This window comes from Leptopilina heterotoma, unplaced genomic scaffold (assembly GCF_015476425.1).
Source record: "Leptopilina heterotoma isolate Lh14 unplaced genomic scaffold, ASM1547642v1 Lhet_243, whole genome shotgun sequence".
In the NCBI taxonomy this organism is placed as follows: Eukaryota; Metazoa; Arthropoda; class Insecta; order Hymenoptera; family Figitidae; genus Leptopilina; species Leptopilina heterotoma.
The window spans coordinates 785,887-806,074 of NW_025110958.1; the positions used below are offsets into that span (position 1 = coordinate 785,887).

General features: G+C 29.8%; 1 protein-coding gene across 2 annotated transcripts in view; it reads left to right on the plus strand.

The window, feature by feature from the left end:
- Window positions 1–19,912, plus strand: part of LOC122503089 (protein expanded) — a 133,773-nt gene extending 113,861 nt beyond the window's left edge. Inside the window, exons 7-13 of one of the 2 annotated variants that reach the window (XM_043613513.1) lie at window positions 1,221–1,461; window positions 1,749–2,024; window positions 2,127–2,292; window positions 3,835–4,125; window positions 5,062–5,328; window positions 5,402–7,203; window positions 17,442–19,912. In XM_043613513.1, coding sequence (XP_043469448.1) covers window positions 1,221–1,461; window positions 1,749–2,024; window positions 2,127–2,292; window positions 3,835–4,125; window positions 5,062–5,328; window positions 5,402–7,203; window positions 17,442–17,918 — 3,520 coding nt within the window. In that variant the 3' untranslated portion in view covers window positions 17,919–19,912. The remainder of the gene's footprint in view (window positions 1–1,220; window positions 1,462–1,748; window positions 2,025–2,126; window positions 2,293–3,834; window positions 4,126–5,061; window positions 5,329–5,401; window positions 7,204–17,441) is intronic. The other variant, XM_043613514.1, reaches the window with a different exon arrangement.
- The last annotated feature ends 276 nt before the right edge of the window (window positions 19,913–20,188 follow it).

The following is a 20,188-nucleotide window of genomic DNA, read 5'->3' on the forward strand; positions in this document are numbered from 1 at the left end:
AATTTTATTTAACTGCACGCATAGAAAGGGTTTGCTGTGGCAGCGAACATTTTGCTGCCACAGCAAACCTTGTTCGTTGAAATAGGGACAGCAAAAAAGTTCGCTGTGAGATCAAACAAGTTCGCTATAACAGCAAACTCGCATAAATTTTTACTAATGTTTGCTGTCACAGCTAACATGTTTGCTGCCACTGCAAACTTCTTAGCTGTGGTAGCTAATTTTCAGAGATTTCACAGCAAACATCTGTTTACTGCTGCAGCTAATTTCTTTTTTTCCGTGTGATGGGTTAAAGATTTTGGTTTACTTTGAACAGTAGATTTTTTCAAAAAATCATAGCTATTATACGAGAGGATAAAAAAAATGTTATCTTATACGTTTATGGAAAGTTTTTTCTGAGCTGTTTCAAATGCTGAAAAAGGTTTTTTAAGAAATTCAAAAGTTAATCTTTTAGTTTTGAAAAACAAAAATATTTTTAACCATTTGTTAAAAAGTACTCTTTTTATAGCCCTATAAAATAAAGTATAAGATGTATACTTTTAATAATTGAAATGAAACAAATGTATCTGTATCTTTTGATCCACATTCTTTATCCGTGTTAGATCTATTTTAGAACTTTATATGCCGTCTAAAATTAAGAAGTTATTGATATTTTTGAAATGTGAAAAAAGTTTTTGTGGTATTAAATTGTAATAATACAATGTATAACATTCATAAAATGAAAAGCTTTATGGAGAAGCAGAGTGTCCATTTAAATGAGCTCAAAAGTTTTACCTTTAGTTTTGCAGCAATTTTTAAATTTCATTCAGGTTTTTAAAAAAAGACAAATTCTTTTAATTATTATAGTATCACTTGGCCATCACATATTTTACATACTAATTTTATGCAACTGAAGCAAATAACAGTAACAGATTTAAAAAAAGGTATAATTTTTTGGTAATGTGAATTGCGTGCACGTCAATGTTTATTCATGGATACAGTAGCATTTATGAAGCGTGCGTGCAGCATTGCAGACATCACAGCTCAAACTCGGCATTAAATTTGCAGCTGTTCATTAAAGTAATAGTGCAGGATGCAGCTCATAACGATGCCCAAGGCATCCTGGACATCATACAACCATTACTCATTATGTCATTCACCTGTTTGAGCTTCTTATCAAGATTAATGATTTATTTTTATCTTTCATGAATTTATCTATTAAACGAAGGAACTGCATTTTTCAGAGATGAGACAACGCGACATCATTACTACTTGCAATTGCGTGACAACGTCGTCAGACATGGAGGTGGGGTGGAGAGCTTGCATCCCGACCATCCACTCCACGAAACGTCACTCTCGACGCCGCTGCTCGCCTTGGCGGGACTTGCCCTTCAGGTTGACCTTGGCGATTACTCCGAAGAACGTCACAGACCACATGCAGGAACTGTGGGCTACTGTAAACCCACTGATTACTTGCCACCTCACGTGAGTTCCTTTTCAAATTTATGCAACTTTTGCCTTTCGTCCCCCTGCATTATTTCGCAATAAATATTTTTAATTTATACAAAAATTACAGGTTTGACAACTTACAGTCTGCATGCATTCTTGAACATAAATTTACATTCATGTCAGTGAGGTCCTTTTTTGTTGTATCAAAACTGGAATTTCTGCCGAAATAGAATACTTGGGATAAAAGAAAATAAAGCTTTTGAAAAGTGATCTCTTTTTATTGGTGCAGGGTTTTTTTCAATTATAAAATTTATTCATTTTAGATGTGCGTCGAATCAGACGTTCTCAATGTGCTCGCGGCACAGCATAGGAATAATCGTGGACTGTCAAGGGAAGAGGCAGAGTTGCAATACATCCGGGAGGCGGTGCTCCTGGAGGCGCCGCTTAACGCACACTTATACCGCTTGCGACGCAGCAAAAATGAAGTTGGACCTGGACGAATCCTGCTGGCGATTTGCGCCCGCGGAGTGCGGGTCTACACCGAGGAAGCAACCCCCCGAGTTTTCACCTGGAATAACATTGGCAAACTCTGTTTCGATGTGAGTTCCAAACTATTTTTTACTTATATTTTTAAATATCATCTGAAATTTAAATTGTCATTTTCGATCACTACAATTGTTGATAATTTATTTTCTTTTTAGCGTAAAAAATTCGAAATCCGAGCTGTCGATCAACCCGATAAACTCACACTCTACAGTGGATGCGATGACAAGAGCAAACTTCTTCTTGGCCTCTGCAGGGACACTCACCAGTTTTCAATGGCCATAGCACCCAGGCTTAACGAAGCCAGAAAAAGAGAGGAGGAAGGTACGAATGAAAAAATATAGTGAAGCTTGCACTTACTATTTTTTAACTCATTAACGCCCAAGTGTCAAAATTTTTTTACTGAAGTTCAAGGTAAGAATATTTATCTTAAGCGATTAGATTTTTGAGAATGGTTTCGTACTAAGGGGGTATTGAGGTCCGCTCTTTCAGAATTCGGGGTCAAGAAAGCATTTTGATTTTCAGGGTTGCCACGCAACCTGGAAATGTCAGGGAATTTTATAAACCTTGAAAAACCTGGAAAATTGAATTTTGATCGGAATTCTGGAAAATTGTTGTTTTCTAAAGTTATTGTACTTATTGTGATAAAAAAATATTCAGTTTCTAGAATTCATAAGAAAATTCTGAATTTTTGTATTTTTTTAATTTACCTTATAAACTATGAAATTATCACGAATTCTAATACAAAACCTTCAATTTTTTCTATTTCAGACAATAATTTCTTTTTAAAAAACTTAATTCTCAAAGAACTATAGGGTGTCTAACGGTCAAAGAAGTCAGGCAAGTCATGGAAAAGTCGGAAATTTTTTGTTAATTAAACATTTTTTTAATCTAAAAACATTTAAAAGATTTTTATTACCATTTGTTTCTATCATTAGATATTAATTTATTGTTAAATATGCCAGTTACCATATTTTTGTCCCCAGAGAGCAAAAATAAAATTAGTAAAAAGTCAAGAAAAGTCAGGGAATTTTTTTCTCAATTATTGTTGTGTTAGACACCCTGAACTATCATAGCATTATTACTTACAAATTATTTAAGGAATAATTTTACTTAAATATTTCAAAATTAATTCGATTTTAAAAGAGTTACATTTTTAAAAAAAAAATTGAAACTCAGGGAATTTGTTGTTCTATCAAGTAGAAATGTGCCCCAAACAATATTTTTGATTTTTTCGAAAATTTGGATAAAAATATAAAATAATTATTCGGTCATCTTTAATTATTAAAATTATAAAAATTTTTGAGTATCTAATAATTTATAGAGTGAATTAGAAGATTCTTTAGGGTCAGGGAAAAAGTAAAAAATTTGTTTGGAAATCAGTGAAAATTCAGGGAAAAAGAGAATTACATTTTTGTTGCAACCATGATTAGTAATAGATAAATATAATAATGCGGAAGACAATATTATATGAAAGTTCCGTATAAGTATAGTTTTAACTTGGTAAACCTGGAAAAGTCAGTGAATTTCAAATTAGTAAAAGCGTGGTCATATTGTCCGCCATATTGGATTCGCCATTTTTAGTTTGAATATTGATGACACATTTGCTACTTACCAATTATTTTGCACTGACTTTTCTGACATTTTGGATCTGCCATCTTGAATTCTTAAGTTCGAAAGTACAACTATTTTATCCACCTTTCGCCTGCATGAGAAAGAGCGGACCTCAATACACCACATTCTCAAAAGTCTTATCGTTTAGAATAAAGATTCTTACCTTGAACTTCAGTCAAACATTTTTGACATTTGAGTATTAATGGATTAAGCGAACAACAGATTAATTCTTTTAAATTTCAATATTTGCAGAGCGTAAATTTTTAAGAGATTGCTACATGTATCCTGCGCGTTGTAAACTCAGCATGACAACTCGCAATGCTCGAGGAGATCAAAGAATATCAGTGATCTCAAGTACTTCGTCAAACACAACTTCAGGAATAGTTAGCGATCGAGTTCACAGCGAAGATGAACCTGACACGGCACCTGCGTCTACCGAGTGCCTTCCACACCTCACCGAATCTTTCGGACATAATGGAAATTCTCAAAACAGTATTGGAGATAATAATTCTAGACCTCCGTCACCAGTTTCTGCTGCCGATGGTTTGTTTCAACTTTTTGTTTTTAATTACATATAAAAAATGTTGTGTTGCAAAAAATAAAAAAGTAAAATCATTTTATATCGAACCTATCCTAACTTGTTCTTCTTGAGAAACTGGAGAAATGGTATGTATTAAATTACTCAAACACCCCCAAAATTTCATTTTAGAGATAAAAAACAGTTTTTTTAAGTTAATGCATAAAATAGCTTGTAACATTGTCATTTTTGGTCTAAACTCAATAATTTTTTTTAAATTATAGAAAGTGAATTTATCATTCGGCAGTTAAATATTAAGAAGAAAGAAGCTATCAATTATCCGAATAAAATTTTTACTAAATAAATTAAATATCTTAAATAAATCTCTATAAGCTCTTAGATTTCATATGTATCGACAGCACAGCTGCCCGAATACAGAAACCTGCTTAATCTGAAAAATATTTTCGAAATTAATTAATAATTTCAAAATGATCAAAGAATCCAGAAAAAACGGTAGCATGGTGGGATACGAGCCCACGACCTTTCTATTGCCGGTAGACTGCTCTGACCACTGAGCTACATGCACCCCGAGATTCTCCGAATTCTTTGACATATACTATCCCTTGATTTTTTTAAAGCTATAGAAAAGGGCTTTTTAATTAATTTTCAACAATTAATTTCAGTGAAGTTGACAAAATCAAAAATGACTAAGTTACAAACTATTTTATGTATATTAACGGCAAAAAACGGGTTTTTACCTCTGAAATGAAAATTTGGGGGTGTTTGAGTACCATTTTTTTAGTTTTTCAAGACGAGCAAGTTAGGATTGGTCCGATTTAAAATTTTATTTTACTTATATTTATATTTAATATATATATATATATATATATATATATTTAAAGTGTTATTCGTTAAATAAAATGTGTTTTAACGAATAAATTATTCATTATTATGTTCCTCAGAAGTCGACGGGAACAATACTTCCACTACAATGAGATTAACATCAAATGCTGTTACTACTGAAGGATCTCAGTGCAGTAGTAGCTGTAGCACTGTCGTCGTTGTGAGTGCCCTTCCAAATGGTCCGTCTCGAATACGACGAACATCGGCTAGTTCAAGTTTAGAACTTGGATACTCTCACACTGCACAAAATTCAGCCGTTTCTTCTGAAACTGCTAATTTTCCGGGAGTCATTTACGACAGATGTAAAAAAGTCGTTAAATATGCAGGTATATACTTTTCTTCAAAAATACATTATCAAAATTTGTAGAAAAAGATTATTATTTACAATATAATTTACAGGAACAGACATAGGAAGTGAAACAAGCGGAGTTTATACATTACGAAGTAGTGAAATGCAAGATGAGACGATTGCAGATCTCTATTCTCCGAATGGAGACGCCCATGAGTCGTCGGCAGCTAGTGACATATGTGCCTTAAGTTCTGTTCAATCAACTACAGATGAAGCTTCTGTTACTTCAGGATTCTACACGATTCATAGTGGTCTTAGATCGGAAAGTAGTGACATTTATACTGAAGAAGTCGCGGTAGAAGGAACAGAGCCCATCTACAGCATTTGTAAAGGAGATGAGGATGTAGACGTTTCGGGCTTAGCAAATTCTCTTGGCGAACAACTTGAAAATGATTCAAGATCTCGTAGTAATAGTATTCTTAGCGCTGGTAGTTTTAGAGGAGATGGAAGTGATCCGCCTGGTGCTGGGCCTTTGCTTTCCGCCGATGAACTCTCAGACTTGATAGTTGGTCGCTATCCGCCCAGGAAGACGATCAGCAACTCAATGGATTCTGACTGTGACTACGTGACAATGCCTCCACCACCTCCGCCTCCAAGAACTGACAGTGATAGACTCTTACCACCTCCACCTCCGTACCCTGTTACCACCATAGATTACGCTACGATTTCTTCTCCGAGAACAAAAGTTCCAGCAGTTGATAGAGAACCTCCACCTCCTCCTCCTCCTTATAATGCCGTTAGAAGTGATTTCCTACCTCTTCCCGCTAGAAAAGTCGATCCTCCATCACCTCCACCCTACACTTCTCCCAGAGAAAGAATAAAGATTCCTCCACCCACTCCTCCTAGAAATGACGCTATAACCCCGAGGGAACCACCGCCACCTCCGCCTTATCCAGAAATTGCTGTGTCAAGGCAAGACACTTTGTCATCTTTGTTTTCCAGTGGAATCGATGATGTTACGACAAGCATGTCAAACTTGTCCACCCCAGTGTCTCAATCTGTCGTGAGGGACAAATTGATAACGAACGGCGAACCTCCTCTGAGCATTGCACCAAAACCACCCCCTAGGATACAGCCACCAACTTATCCCGGTGACAAAATGAAACCAACTCCGGTTCATGCGCCAGTTGCAGCACTGGTCGTTGGTCCAAACAACTATCTCGACGTCCACGCTTCACGCGGAGCTCCTGTTTTACTTCCGTACTTAACACCACCACCCCCTCCACCGATGGTTCATCCACGACAACCTCCGCCTCCGCCCCCGAGTCTCGCTACCGTTTACACGAGCCAAGTTGCTCGATCTCAGATTGAACAGTATAAACAACAGTTATACTCGGACGTTGACTACGTTATGTTTCCTTTGAAAGATCCAGCAGTTTCCAAGCAGGAATACATAGACGCAAAGCAAGGATCACTAATGGCAGCAATGGCGGCTTATCCACCGCCTCCTTATCCAGCCATGAACAATAAGTCGTCTGTTGTTTATCGCAGCACTCCTTATCTGCCTGGGTCGTCCTACTCGTCGTCCTCGAAGTATGCGTCAAATCAAAATCTCAGCGACAACAGTTCAAGTAATTTCTTAGCTCATGGAAACTTGAGTAGTCACTACACTGCCAGCACCAGTTCACTGTACAGTGGTGCAACATTCTCTTCAGGAGGAAGTCACAGTTTGAGGAGAGAACCTCCTGCTCCTACACATCCCAACAGTTTACAAACCTTCTCGAGGACGAGGAGCGATGAAAATATTTTAAAATCGTTTGATGTTCCGTTGAGTAACAGACTACAGTCTATATCGCAGACCAAGCATCGTAGACTGCCGCCGCCTCCACCACCGCCACCTTATGAGATTCAGGTCAGTATAAGATATTACTTTATGTGGAGAAAGTTTTTCATTATTGTAGCGATTAATTTAGTATTTAAAAGCAAAAAAGGTCAATAATTGCGTTCTGCTTAATAAGTATGTATTTATGTAAGAAAGAAAAACGAAGACATTCAGACAAAGATTCGTTTAATATTACTCCAACCTTTCGAAATCCACAGATTTTCTCCTCAGAGAGTCTAATATATTCAACAAAAGCCAATTAAAATAAAAAGATGTTAGTTCACAATAAGAAATAAAATAATCAAAATATTTTACAAAAAAACGTAAAATAAAATAAAACAATCGAAATATTGTACAAAAAACGTAAAATAAAATAAAACATGAAATAATAAGATACAGAAATCGAAATATTAACAGTAGTAAGTAAAAACAAAAATAAAAACGCAATTAACGCAAATTAAAAAAAGTACGTAAAACAAAAATAATAATATAAGTACAAAAATTACAATCTTGACAATTTAGCAACAGTCAGAACTTAAATTTGTCATAAATAAATTAAAATGCTTCAGAAAATAAAAATATTACACCCATACATTGGAGCCATACAGAATCTGGAGTCAAAATTTAAAATAAGTTAAAAATAAAAATATAAAACAAAATTCAATTAAAAGTTAATAAAAATAAACTCTCTGAGCAAAAGGATATCCCAGGGATATCCCGCGGGATATTGAGATATCCCAAGGAGATCCCTGGGATATTTGTGACATCTCAGAGATATCCCTGGGATATCCAAATTTCCATCCCATGGAAGATCTCCCATGGGATATGCCACGTGAGAAATAGTAATATGTTGAAAAATAATTAGAGCTTTAAAGAGTTGAAAAACCATTATTAAATTATAACCAGAATGAGAAAAAAATTATTTAAAAAATAAAAGATTATTTGACTAATATCAAAGTTATTTCTTTGTGATTTAATAAACATTAGTTGAATTCAATAAAATGTCTTTTTAACGCTAAACATTTATTGTGTGTGGGTTTAAACTAATTTTGGTCAATTCATTTTGTCTATTACTGATAAATATTTATTGGTTAAAGATATTTACAAGAAACTAAAAAAATGTGAAAGTTAAACATATTAAACAGCAACACTTATAATCACACACTGCAAAACACACGCTTCTGATCTAATGACAGGAGAGGTTTTCTACAGTTTCCCTCTCCACTGGCGAGAAAACCCATTAGACGGGTGGTCCAGGCAAATGCGAGTACTCCTAATTTTCAAGTCGCTCTGTAGGCGCAAAACTTAGTATTAGGAAATGTATAATAAGAAATATTATGTAAGAGAAAATGTAAACACACTTGTATAGCTAGATAAGCTTAAGACGGGTGTATAAACCAAACAAATAAAAATAAAATATTTAAAATATTTAAATTCTTATAAAGAGTTTTATCAAAATTTTTAATAATAATTTAATTCTTTTGTGAACTGTTATTAATTAATTATGAAACTAATTGAATTTCTGAGAAGAATTTTATTAAAATCTTTATAAATCCTAATTAAATTTTTTTGAATTTGTTTTCAAATAATGGAGTTTCTTTAATAATTTTAATTTAAAAAAGGATTCATAAAGTTATTTGAATTTTCTCATTACAATAAATAATTTAATTACTAATATTATTCAATTAATGTTAAAATATTCTTTTTAGAACAATGAATTTAATTATTATCTAATACTTAATAAATAAAAGTTTTATAAATTTTTTTTTTATTTTCTTCGCAATAATTCAGTTATTTTTATAAATAATAACATTTTTTTTTAAAAAATTCAATTATTTTCATGAATAATAAAACTCATCATAGATATAAATTTTTTTAATACAATTTTAATTGAATTTCTCGAAAAAATTAATTACTCCTGAAAATTTTATTAAAATTCCTCAAAAAAATTCAATTTTGTTGATAAAATTCTTTATGATAATTCAATTTCGAGAAACATTCATTTATTCAATAAATTATTTATTTTTGTATTTGAATAATTGAATTCTCGTAGAATTTTTCAATAAAAATTGATTTAAAAATGAATATTAGTTAAAATTTTAGATATTATTGAATATTAAAAGCATTATGACATGAATTTTTAAAAATAATTTATAATTGAATTCTTTTGAAGAATTTTAATCAAATTTTTGAAAATAATTACATTTTTCGAAGAATTTACTTAAAATTGTATAAAAAACAATTGAAATCCTGTGAAGAATCTTATTTATTTAATGAAAGTAATTGAATTCTTGCAATGAATTATTTCAAATTTTTATTTAAATAATTGAAATAATGTAAAGAATCTTATTATTTATGAAAATAATTAAATTCCTGCAACGAATTTTATTACATTTTTTTTTTCAATAATTGAATTCTTTTAAGAACTTTTATTAAAATAGTACATTCTGAAAATATTTGAATTTCAACGAAGAATTTCATTATATTCGTGAAATGTAATTAAACTCTTGCAAAAGAATTTAAGAGAATAATTCCATTTTTCTAGGAATTTATTTTCAATTGTATTATAAATAATTGAAATCCTCAGAAAAATTTAATAATTTATGGAAATAATGGAATTCTTATTACAACGAATTTTATTTAAATAATTAAATTCTTTTAAGAACTTTTATTAAAATAGTAAATTTTTAAATTTCAGCGAAGAATTTCATTATTTGTAAAATGTAATTTAATTCTTGCAAACAATTTTTGAAGATAATTTCATTTTTCGAGAAATTTATTTAAAATTGTATTAAAAATAATTGAAATCCTGTAAAGAATTTTATTATTTATGAAAATAATTGAATTCTTGCAACGAATTTTATTATAATGTTTGTAAATAATTTAACTTTTTTGAAATATTTTATGGAAATTTAAATTTTAATAAAAGACGAAGATATCAATCACTCCGAGTCGAAGACTCGGAGTGATTGATATCTTAATGTTTTATAATAATATTCTTATAAGTTGTTGAATTTTAAAAATGTTTGGAATTGAATATTTTGAAGAATTTTAATTTCTATGGGAAAATAATAATTAAATGTTTATTCAAAAATTTAGTTATTGATGTTTGCGAATAATTTTACAATTTAAGAAATTCGTAAGTAAATGTAATAGAATATTTTTTTTATCTAATAATTTTTTAAGTATGAATCAGAATATTCTTTAGAGTCAGGGATAAACAAAATTCTTTTTTCAAATGTTAATATTCTTGACGTATTTACAAATTTTATTGTGCAAAATTTATCAATAAACCAGCAAATGTTATGAACGGAACGATTTACTATTATTACAATGCAAATAACAAAATATAAATGTTCATAAATTTCAATTACTTTCAAAATCTTCGATTAAAATTATTATTAAAGAAACTCCATTATTTGAAAAAAAATTCAAATGAATTTAATTAGGATTTTCAAAGATTTTAATAAAATTCTTCTCACACGGAGAAAAATGGATAGTTAAAAGTAGATAGTTAGAAAATATATAATCAAATTTATTATCTGTATAGTCAGAAATATTATCTTCCTGAAATATTATATATTCCCGTTTAGTATATCTAGATAATCAAATTTATTATCCTGGATAGTCAACTTGCCGAGCGCTTACGCAGAAGTTTGATTACCGATCACACGCAAGAAAAACGGCACTGCCTGTTTCAAATGACATAAAATTGGTAAAAATTCATTTTCTAACAAATTTTTCTCTGTTCACAGGCACTTTTTACAGAATCTGACAACGTACATTTGTCACAAATGTTGTTAATTGTCTGAATTCAAAAGATTTTGTTAATCCATGCAGAAACGCGGTTGCAGGATTGGGAATAAAAAAGTAATGTAATGGCAGGCCACAAGACGTATGTTACAGCCATTTTGACAGTAGAGGGCAGAAGCATGCAGGGAGCGCGTAAAGGCTCAGCTGTCAAAATGATTCGCATTACATTGCTATGGTAATTCCAATCCTGCAACCGCGTTTCTACATGGATTGACAAAATCTTTTCAATTCAGACAATTAAAAACATTTGTGACAAATGTACGTTGTCAGATTTTGTAAAAAGTGCCTGTGAACAGAGGGAAATTTGTTAGAAAATGAATGTTTACCAATTACACGTCATTTAAACCGGTCAGTGCCGTATTTGTTGGGTGATAACTGTTGGTCGCACATTATCGAGAAATTTAAGAGACCATTGAACACCGCTAAGTAGTTTTATATTATTCGAAATTTAAAAGCATTGTCAAGTTTTTTTATACTGAATTTCAGATATAATATTGCTTAAAAAATATTGTTGAAAAATATATAAAACTTACAACTTACACCTTTAAACCTGTCAAAAGAATTTAAACATTTCAAGGGTATCGTTAAATTAATGTATTTTGTTCTTTAAAATTTTCAGATTTTCCATAAAAAATTGTTTATCTAGGAAAAATGTTCAGTAATTTCTAAAAAAATTAACTTTTATCATTAAATATTTCTTATTGATCAATTTAGATATGTAGGTATAAACACAGCAACTTGCGTTTATTATCTAGGATAGTCAAATGTGAATATCTTGGATAATGGCAGTTAGTATGTAAGTTTGATTATCCCAAGATACTAAATTTGAATATCTAGATGGTTGTCCTATAGTTGAGTATCCAAGATCATCACCCATGATTATCTATACAATAAATTTGACTATCCATTTTTCTCCGTGCAGAAATTCAATAAGTTTCATAATTAATTAATAACATTTCACAAAAGAATTAAATTATTATTAGAAATTAAAATAAAACTCTTAATAAGAATTTAAATATTTAAAATATTATTCTAATTAAATTTTGCGTAGGTAAGAATAAACTTTTTTAAAAGATTTTATTTTAATTTTTCGCAAAAAATTTAATTATTTTGAAAATTTTGGATTCATTTTTTTGTAAAAATTAAATTATTTCAGGTTAAAAATTATAAAATTAAGTAAGAAATAACGCATAAGGAATATTTTTAATTGACAAAAATTTTGTTTAATTGCTTTTCTAATATTGAAAGCATTTTATTATACATTAGAATTTTCATTAATTTTAAATATTAAAATATTAAAAAGAATAATAAATTAATTATAAAAAAAACTAGAGAACAAAATGCAAACAGAAACAACTAACTTCAAATTGCGAATAGATGTGAAGTCAAATTAAGTAAGGAAAAAAATAAAGTTTAGTTTAATGCTTATCTATTAACTTATTCTAATTTAATATTTTCATTTTTAATAATTTATTTATTCTTATTTTTGAAGATTTAATTAATAAATAATATTAGAAATTAAATTATTTATTGTAATGAGAAAATTCAAATATGTTTGTGAATCCTTTTTTAAATTATCCCGCCATTAGTGACGCCAACCAATGAGATCACTTGAAGCTTAAAAGGACCCGAAATATTCTTCCCTACACATGGTTGATTAGGTTAGTTGGTTAGGTTGTTTCTTTCTGCGTTGTGAACCCGGGTTCTACCCCCAGTCCCTCCAAATTTATTTTCAAAATTATTCTTCAATAATATAATATTGATATTGAGGAATAAATAAGTAATCAGTTCGCGGCAATAAATAAATTATAGAGAGAAATATTTTTATTAAATTTATAAATACTATTTTTATAGTTATAAATAAACTGAAATATTAAATAAGTTTAAGTGCATATTAAATAGATAATTACGGAAATTCCGTAAATGATTATTTGTATAATATCAATTTATATTATATTACTTACCTTATGACGCTTATTAGAAACTACCTTCTAATGCTTACAGATACTTACCAGAGATAGTTTTAAAGAAGATAACCAAGCAAAATTATCTAAAACTAACAATTTAATATTTCACCAACTTTTCTCTACTTGTTTCCAGAAAAGTTTCTTAGATAACTTTCTGCAAGCTAACACGGAAAACTAAAAAGCGTAGGACATTTATAGGCCCAGGGAAGCTAACGGGAAGCTAACCATGTTAACTATAGAAGCTAACATGGTTAGTTTCCCGTTAGCTTCCCGCAAAATATGGTGTGCTATGTGGGGACTGACCATCACCGATGAAGGCACAATTTAAACTAACATCCAAATGCTATACTATTACTCACAATGTCACTTAAAGGTACAAAACAATAGAAAATATAAATAAGAAACAGATAATAAGAAATAGAGAATCACCCCAGCTTAAAATCCCCGTCCAGAATCCTCAAAGGAACCCTAACGAATCCTGTGCTGTTAGGGTTCCTTTGAGGATCCTGGACGGGGATTCTAAGCTGGGACAGAATGAGAATTTTTGTTTTATTTAGTTATTACAAATAAAATTTAAAATCATTTCATAAGATTTATCAAAATTATCCAAATCAGTGACTTTATTTAAACTTTTGTCACCCTCCTACTTCTTCATAAAAACCATTTCTGCAAACAACCGTTTTCCAAGATTATTATCTGTGTGTAAAATCTGAAAATCGTCCCACTTTATAAAATGTAAAGACGTTAAAGACTTACTACAATGTATTTATGTCTTTGCATAAACCTTTAATTTTTAAAAAAAGGAATTCCACCCCCAAAACACACAATTGTTGGTAAGACGTTACCTATTTGGCTCAAAAAATTCACGTTTTAAAACATCCATACCCTAAAAAAAAAAAAAATTTCAAAAAAATGACATTGAAACCTACTTTTTTAAAGTCGATGTTTGAATGTAATTTTTTCGTAAGAATTTTTTTCTCTTTTATAACGCTTTTTAAATCGAACAAAAAATAAGAAAAACGTATTCCTTATAGTCATACTTAAAAAATATCTATTGCTAATTTTTTCTACAATTTTGAATTTAAAATAGCGTTTAACAGCCAAACAATTTTTTTAATTTTACGTAAGATGAGAAAATTTTTCAAAATTACTCAAATTTCATTGAAATTTGTTATTCGAGTGTTTTTGAGGTCACTGAGTACGAATCTAAAGTCACATTAAAAAAATTCAAAATGTCGGACTAATTTTTTTAAATTACTCAAATCTGATTGAAATTTGTTACTCGGAGGTTTCTAGCTTCGCTGATTACGAATTTAAAGTAATTTTTAAATTATTAGAATCTGACTTCGGATTCGTAATTAGCGACCTCAAAAACCCCCAAGTAACAAATTTCAATCAGGTTTGATCAATTATAAAAAAATAAGTCATCCATTTTGAATCCGCTATTTTAATTTTTTTATTCTGACTTCAGATTCGTAATTTTAGTATCCCTTCAACATTTGCAGCAAAAATTCAAACATAAAATTAAGTTAAACGCTAAAACTACTAAAATAAATAATGAAGGGTTTGTGGAGTCTAAAATTTCAAAATGTCGAATCTAAAATGGCGGGCAAGTTTTTAAAATTCGATAAAATTCGTCTCATATTCGTTACTTGGGGTTTTCGGGGTCGTTAATTACGAATCCGATGCCAGATTTCGAAAATTTAAAATGGTGGATTCAATATGATTGACGAGTTTTCTAAAAGACGATTGAAATCGCACCTATTGAATCCACCTATTTGAATTTTTGAAATCTGACATCAGATTCGTAATCAGCTACCCTAAAAACTCCTCAGAAATCAGCGACTCCAGAAACCCTTGATTAGTGATTTTAGAAGGAGTTTACACCGTAAGCCTTAAATATAAGCCTCCGCGAGCATAAACGGATATGCCTCCATGAGGATATACTTGCGTCTGCGCAAAGTGTTTGCCTGCAGCTGTGTTGTGAAAGAGTTTGCCTTGACCACGTGTTCGCGCAGGCGCAAATATATGCTCCTGGAGGTATATCCGTTTATGCGCGCGGAGGCTTCGGTGTAAACTCCTTCTTAGTAACTTTAGCGCTTAAATAAATTTATTGTTTGAATTTTTGCTGTAAATGTTGAAGGGATACTAAAATTGAAAAACGTAGTTTCGTTCACTAAATCTAGTGTAGAATTGTCATTTTAAATCCAATCGAGGTCCCCAAGGGTTTGAAATTTTCGTAATGAAATGGACTATAAATAAAAAAATTAAAACCAAAACTTTTTTTACTGCTTGACGTGGAAAAAAATAGTAGAAGTTACTCAAGTATCTAAAAATCATCAAAATTTTCATGAAAGGACCCCGCAAAAAATACACTGAAAAAAACTTTCGGTCAAATTAATTGAAATTTGATCAGAAATTAGAAAATTGTTGGTATTTTAAAAACTAAAAATTGTGGAAAATATCATTTTTTCAACTTTTTTCTCTAACTATTAAGCTGTTATAACCATCTTATAGAGCGTTTAAAAATACATTCATGGCCCAAAATTTAATTATTTTTTACTCTATTTATGAAAAGTTATTTCTACACGGAAAAAAATTAATCTCTAAATTAGAGATTAAATCTGAGATTTAGGCATAAACTATCACTGGAATCGGACGTAAGATGTAAGGAGATCACTAAAACTGAAATTTGGTATTATATATCTAATCCGAATATTAGTATTGTGAAGAGCACGTATTTTTTATGCCTAAAAATGATATTAGGAATCTCAAATTTTATGACATGGAACATATGTTCTAAACTATCAACTTACTTGAATAAATTCAAATCTAATATATTATTTGAATAAACAATATTAAAAATTTTAGTCGTATATTTATATAATTCTTATTTTTTTAATAACTCGATGTAATAAGAATTTATAATTTATTACAATTTAGAGTGAGAATTATTCACAAAATATTTATATTGTTTTCCCTGTATGAACTATACATTGACAAGTATAAAAAAGTAGTTGGATATTTTTAAAACACAATACGAATGTTATATTTTTATTTCATTTTTTTGTTTTAACGGCGTTGGAAGGTCTGTAAAATTTGTAGGTTACAATTATCGCCCGACAAAATACGACACTGACTGATTTAAATGACGTGAAATAGGTAAATAAACATTTTTCAACCACTTTTTCTCTAAACACAGACACTTTTTACAAAATAGGCCAACATACAACGAGTAGGAATCTTCTTAATTACCTAAATTCAAAAGATGGTTTAAATTCATGCAGAAACGCAGTTGTAAAATGTAAAATTGGAAAGTGATGTAATGCTAAGAATATAACAGCTGGACCATTGTGCTCTCTGCATGCTTCTGCCCTCTTCTGGCGACTGGCAGTAATCCGCTTCTTGTTGTCTGTCATTACATTACTTTCCAATCATTTCCAATTTTACATTTTACAACCGCTTGACAACCGCGTTTCTGCATGAATTTAAACAATCTTTTGAATTTAGGTTATTAAGAAGATTCTTACCCATTGTATGTTGGCCTATTTTGTAAAAAGTGTCTGCGTTTAGAGAAAAAGTGGTTGAAAAATGTTTATTTACCTATTTCACGTCATTTAAATCAGTCAGTGCCGTATTTTGTCGGGCGACAATTGTAACCTTAAAATTTCACAGACCTTCCTTCACAGACCTTCGCTTTTATTTGGATATTTGAAAATAAAATTAATACTTAATTAATTAAAATGGTTTAAATCTTTTTTGTCACTGATTAACTTAAAACACAATGTACCTAATTCATATAAAAAAAGTTGTGAAATTAACAAATCTCTAAATCAGAGATGTGAATTTATGGCGTTTTCTGGTATAAAGTTTGACAGAATCAAACACAACTTATCACAGTAATTGTGACTATAATGTTTAATTTAGATACACTAGTTCCTCCGACGGCCGCAAGCGGCCGTCTACGGTGCTAGTTTTTATATATGTCCATTGTCCAAGTTAATTATTTCATTAATAATAATATTCAAATTTTTTCAGTTAATAATTTGCTTATTTATATTTGAAATGTTGACGTTTTTTTTGACAATGCAAAATAAGATTTATGTTGAGTACTTTCTCTTAACAAAAATAAAATTTATATATTCGCGCTCTTTTTAATTAATATACGACTGCAGCGCCACCTTCACATGTACAATCAATTTTAAAAACACCCTTCTATTAAGATTTTACGTTCTCATTGCCCATTCTTTACTTCGATACTTTTCGATACATTCGACCTTTCCACTCCATGTCTTTTTTAAGAAAGGAATTATATTTCATTGGACTTCAAATTAATATTATTTCAAGTTTAGAGATTAATTTTTTTCCGTGTATATTTTTTTATTATTATCATCTTTATGAAGAAGTAAAGTGTTCATGAAATGAACACAAATTGGCAGCGATTTTTTGAAATAATTCTAATTTTCTTATTGAAATTGTTTGTCACAGAATCTGGAAAAATGTCAACCGCTCCCGGCAGTTCCAACAACGGTCTCTACAACGCCAAAAAAAGCCTCTCGAACAATTAAAAGTGATAATCGCGATGACAATAAAGATGATGGAATGTTAGACATAAGAACTCTTCGTGAGAAAAGTCGAAATCTTGATTTACCATTAATATCTGCTTTGTGCAATGACAGGTACTTACTGAAACAAACAAAAGCCTTTGTTTTGCCTAAGCATGCCAATGAAACAACTTCTACAACTTCATCGACTTCCACCACGAGAAATATTAATGGAGCATCGTCGAGCAAAAATAAATATTCCACGAGTGGAGCTTCTAGTGTACAGCTAACGAAACCACCCAGAAAATTTTCAACAATTGCCCAAAAGCATGTTGAGCTGAAAAATAACTCTTTTAAGGGGAATATTTCACCTACAGTATCTTCTATTAAAAAGGATGTTACGAAAACTTCTCACTCGTGATTTTAAATATTTTCGCTAAATAGACGTTAGTATTTTAAAAATACATTATTTTCCTTCAAAACGTATTACGACTTCATTTCTTTTCAAAATAATTTTAAAAGACAACGGTTTTGTTTAAATACGACATTTCCATCAATAAAGTTTTATTGATTAAAGATAAATTGCTTTGAGGAATAATCAAATAATTTTTTAAAGATTTAAACACGTCACATTGACAATGAAAATAGTTTGTTTCTTATATACTGTCGACCGTGTTTCTTCGACTCAGGGTGCCATTTTGTACTACTGTTTTATTTAAAGTATTAACTTCTTTCTGGACCAGTGAAAAATAGACATTTAAACTTGCAAATGCTCGTAAAGAGCAAATTTTGAGAAAAGTTTATATCATCAAATAAATAAATTATTATTTAATTCTGCTAATTAAACATTACTTAGCGTAAAATGTCTATTTAGCTGTGTTCCGCATCATTTTTTATAGACTTTTGCTCAATTGCGTTTAAGCATCAATTCATCGTGAATAGTATAAGTTAGCTAAAAGTAATATTATTATTCTAAAAATAAATAGAATATATAAAGGAAAATATATTCTCTTTCTCTGCTAAAATGTGACACTATAATTTTTTGTGTATGAAATAAATTAAAGAAAAATTTCTTCAATTGAAACAATATTAAAAAATGGATGTGTCTATGTTAATATCTTAATGATTCAAATATAAAAAAACACTGATAAGATAAACGAAGATATTCTTTAATGTTACTCTAACGTTTCGAAATCCACTGATTTTCATTTCAAAGAGTCAAATTAGTAACAGTCAGAGAATAAAGTAAAATTCGTCAGAAAATAAAACATATGTAATAAAAATTGAACAAATATCTTCGTTTATCTTATTATTAAAATCACTCGAACGATAAAGACTTTTCATAATAGAAAACACTTTAGTATACAGTATTTATTTTTGAGCATCCGTCATCTTCATAAAGAAATAATTCAAATTTAGTAAAATAGTTCATTGTGCACAATTTCTAAAAAAGTGAAATTTAAATAAATTTTGTTTTCACTGCGTTGACTAATAACAATTCAACATGTAAAATATTAATTGCGAAAAGATAACAGTTCGCCTTGTGCAACGATTGCTTTACCTGATATTTATAAGTTTAGATGTTTTTTTTGAATGAAAAAAATCAAGAATATTTTTTTATCTTAGAAAATTAGTGAATTTTTATCAGTAATGACTTAAACATAATATATTTATTTCAAAGACTTTTGCTTTTACTAAGGGGTGAAAATATATTTAAGAAATTATAAGTTTCTCGCTTTTTCGTGTCAACCATTCATGTTCATTCTTTATTTATTGATTTCATTCAACTTCCGCTATACAATTATTTTACTGTCTTTTTAAGATTAAAAAGGGATTTTTATTAAAAAGAAGATGTGAAATTTTGTTTGTACAAATTCTAGGCAATTTATACGCTTATTACTGCTTAACTTTTGTCAAAAACAAAGAAAACTGTTGATAGCGTTTTTCAACACTACTTACTTTTATTATTATCATGTGTATGAGGTTTAAGAAATTGTATGTAAATTATATTAATGGAAGAAATAAGGGTTAAAGACAAAGGTATTAAACTTTCAGTGTGATATGCACCTTCTCGTAGAATCTCACATTTTAGTAAATATCGCTGATTTACTACAAATATGAGTATTAAAAAATCGAAAAAATTGACTCGGTCTATTTAAATTTTAAAACAATACATACATATATCATAGTTTGTAATTCGTACAACTTATTGGATAATTTAGTTTAATTAATTTAATTAGTTTTAATTTTTATCATGTTAATTATCAATAGGCATTAATAGCAGAATATGATTCATATTTGTATATAATATTATGCGACATTACTACGATCCTCAGATCTTGCCGTAGTCAGAAACTTTATAAATGTTCCACGTACCACCTCATGAATAGTAATAAACTTCTCTTTTATAATTAATTATTATTTTCATTTTTATTTCAGTTCTTTATACCCTCAAATTTTAACCAATAAACTTAAAAGAATTTTATAAATTTGTAAATTATCCATAGAAATTTACGTTAAATGTTAAAAGAAATTTTTAAAATTATTTGTTTAAATGTTTTTTCTGTGTAGAGTTAAAAAATTAATTTTTAGAAATATCATAATTAATTATTATGTGTTAAAAGAATGTTATAATTTTTTTAACGTTTTCAAAGCTCTAGAAATAATGTCTGATCAATAAACGAAAAATTT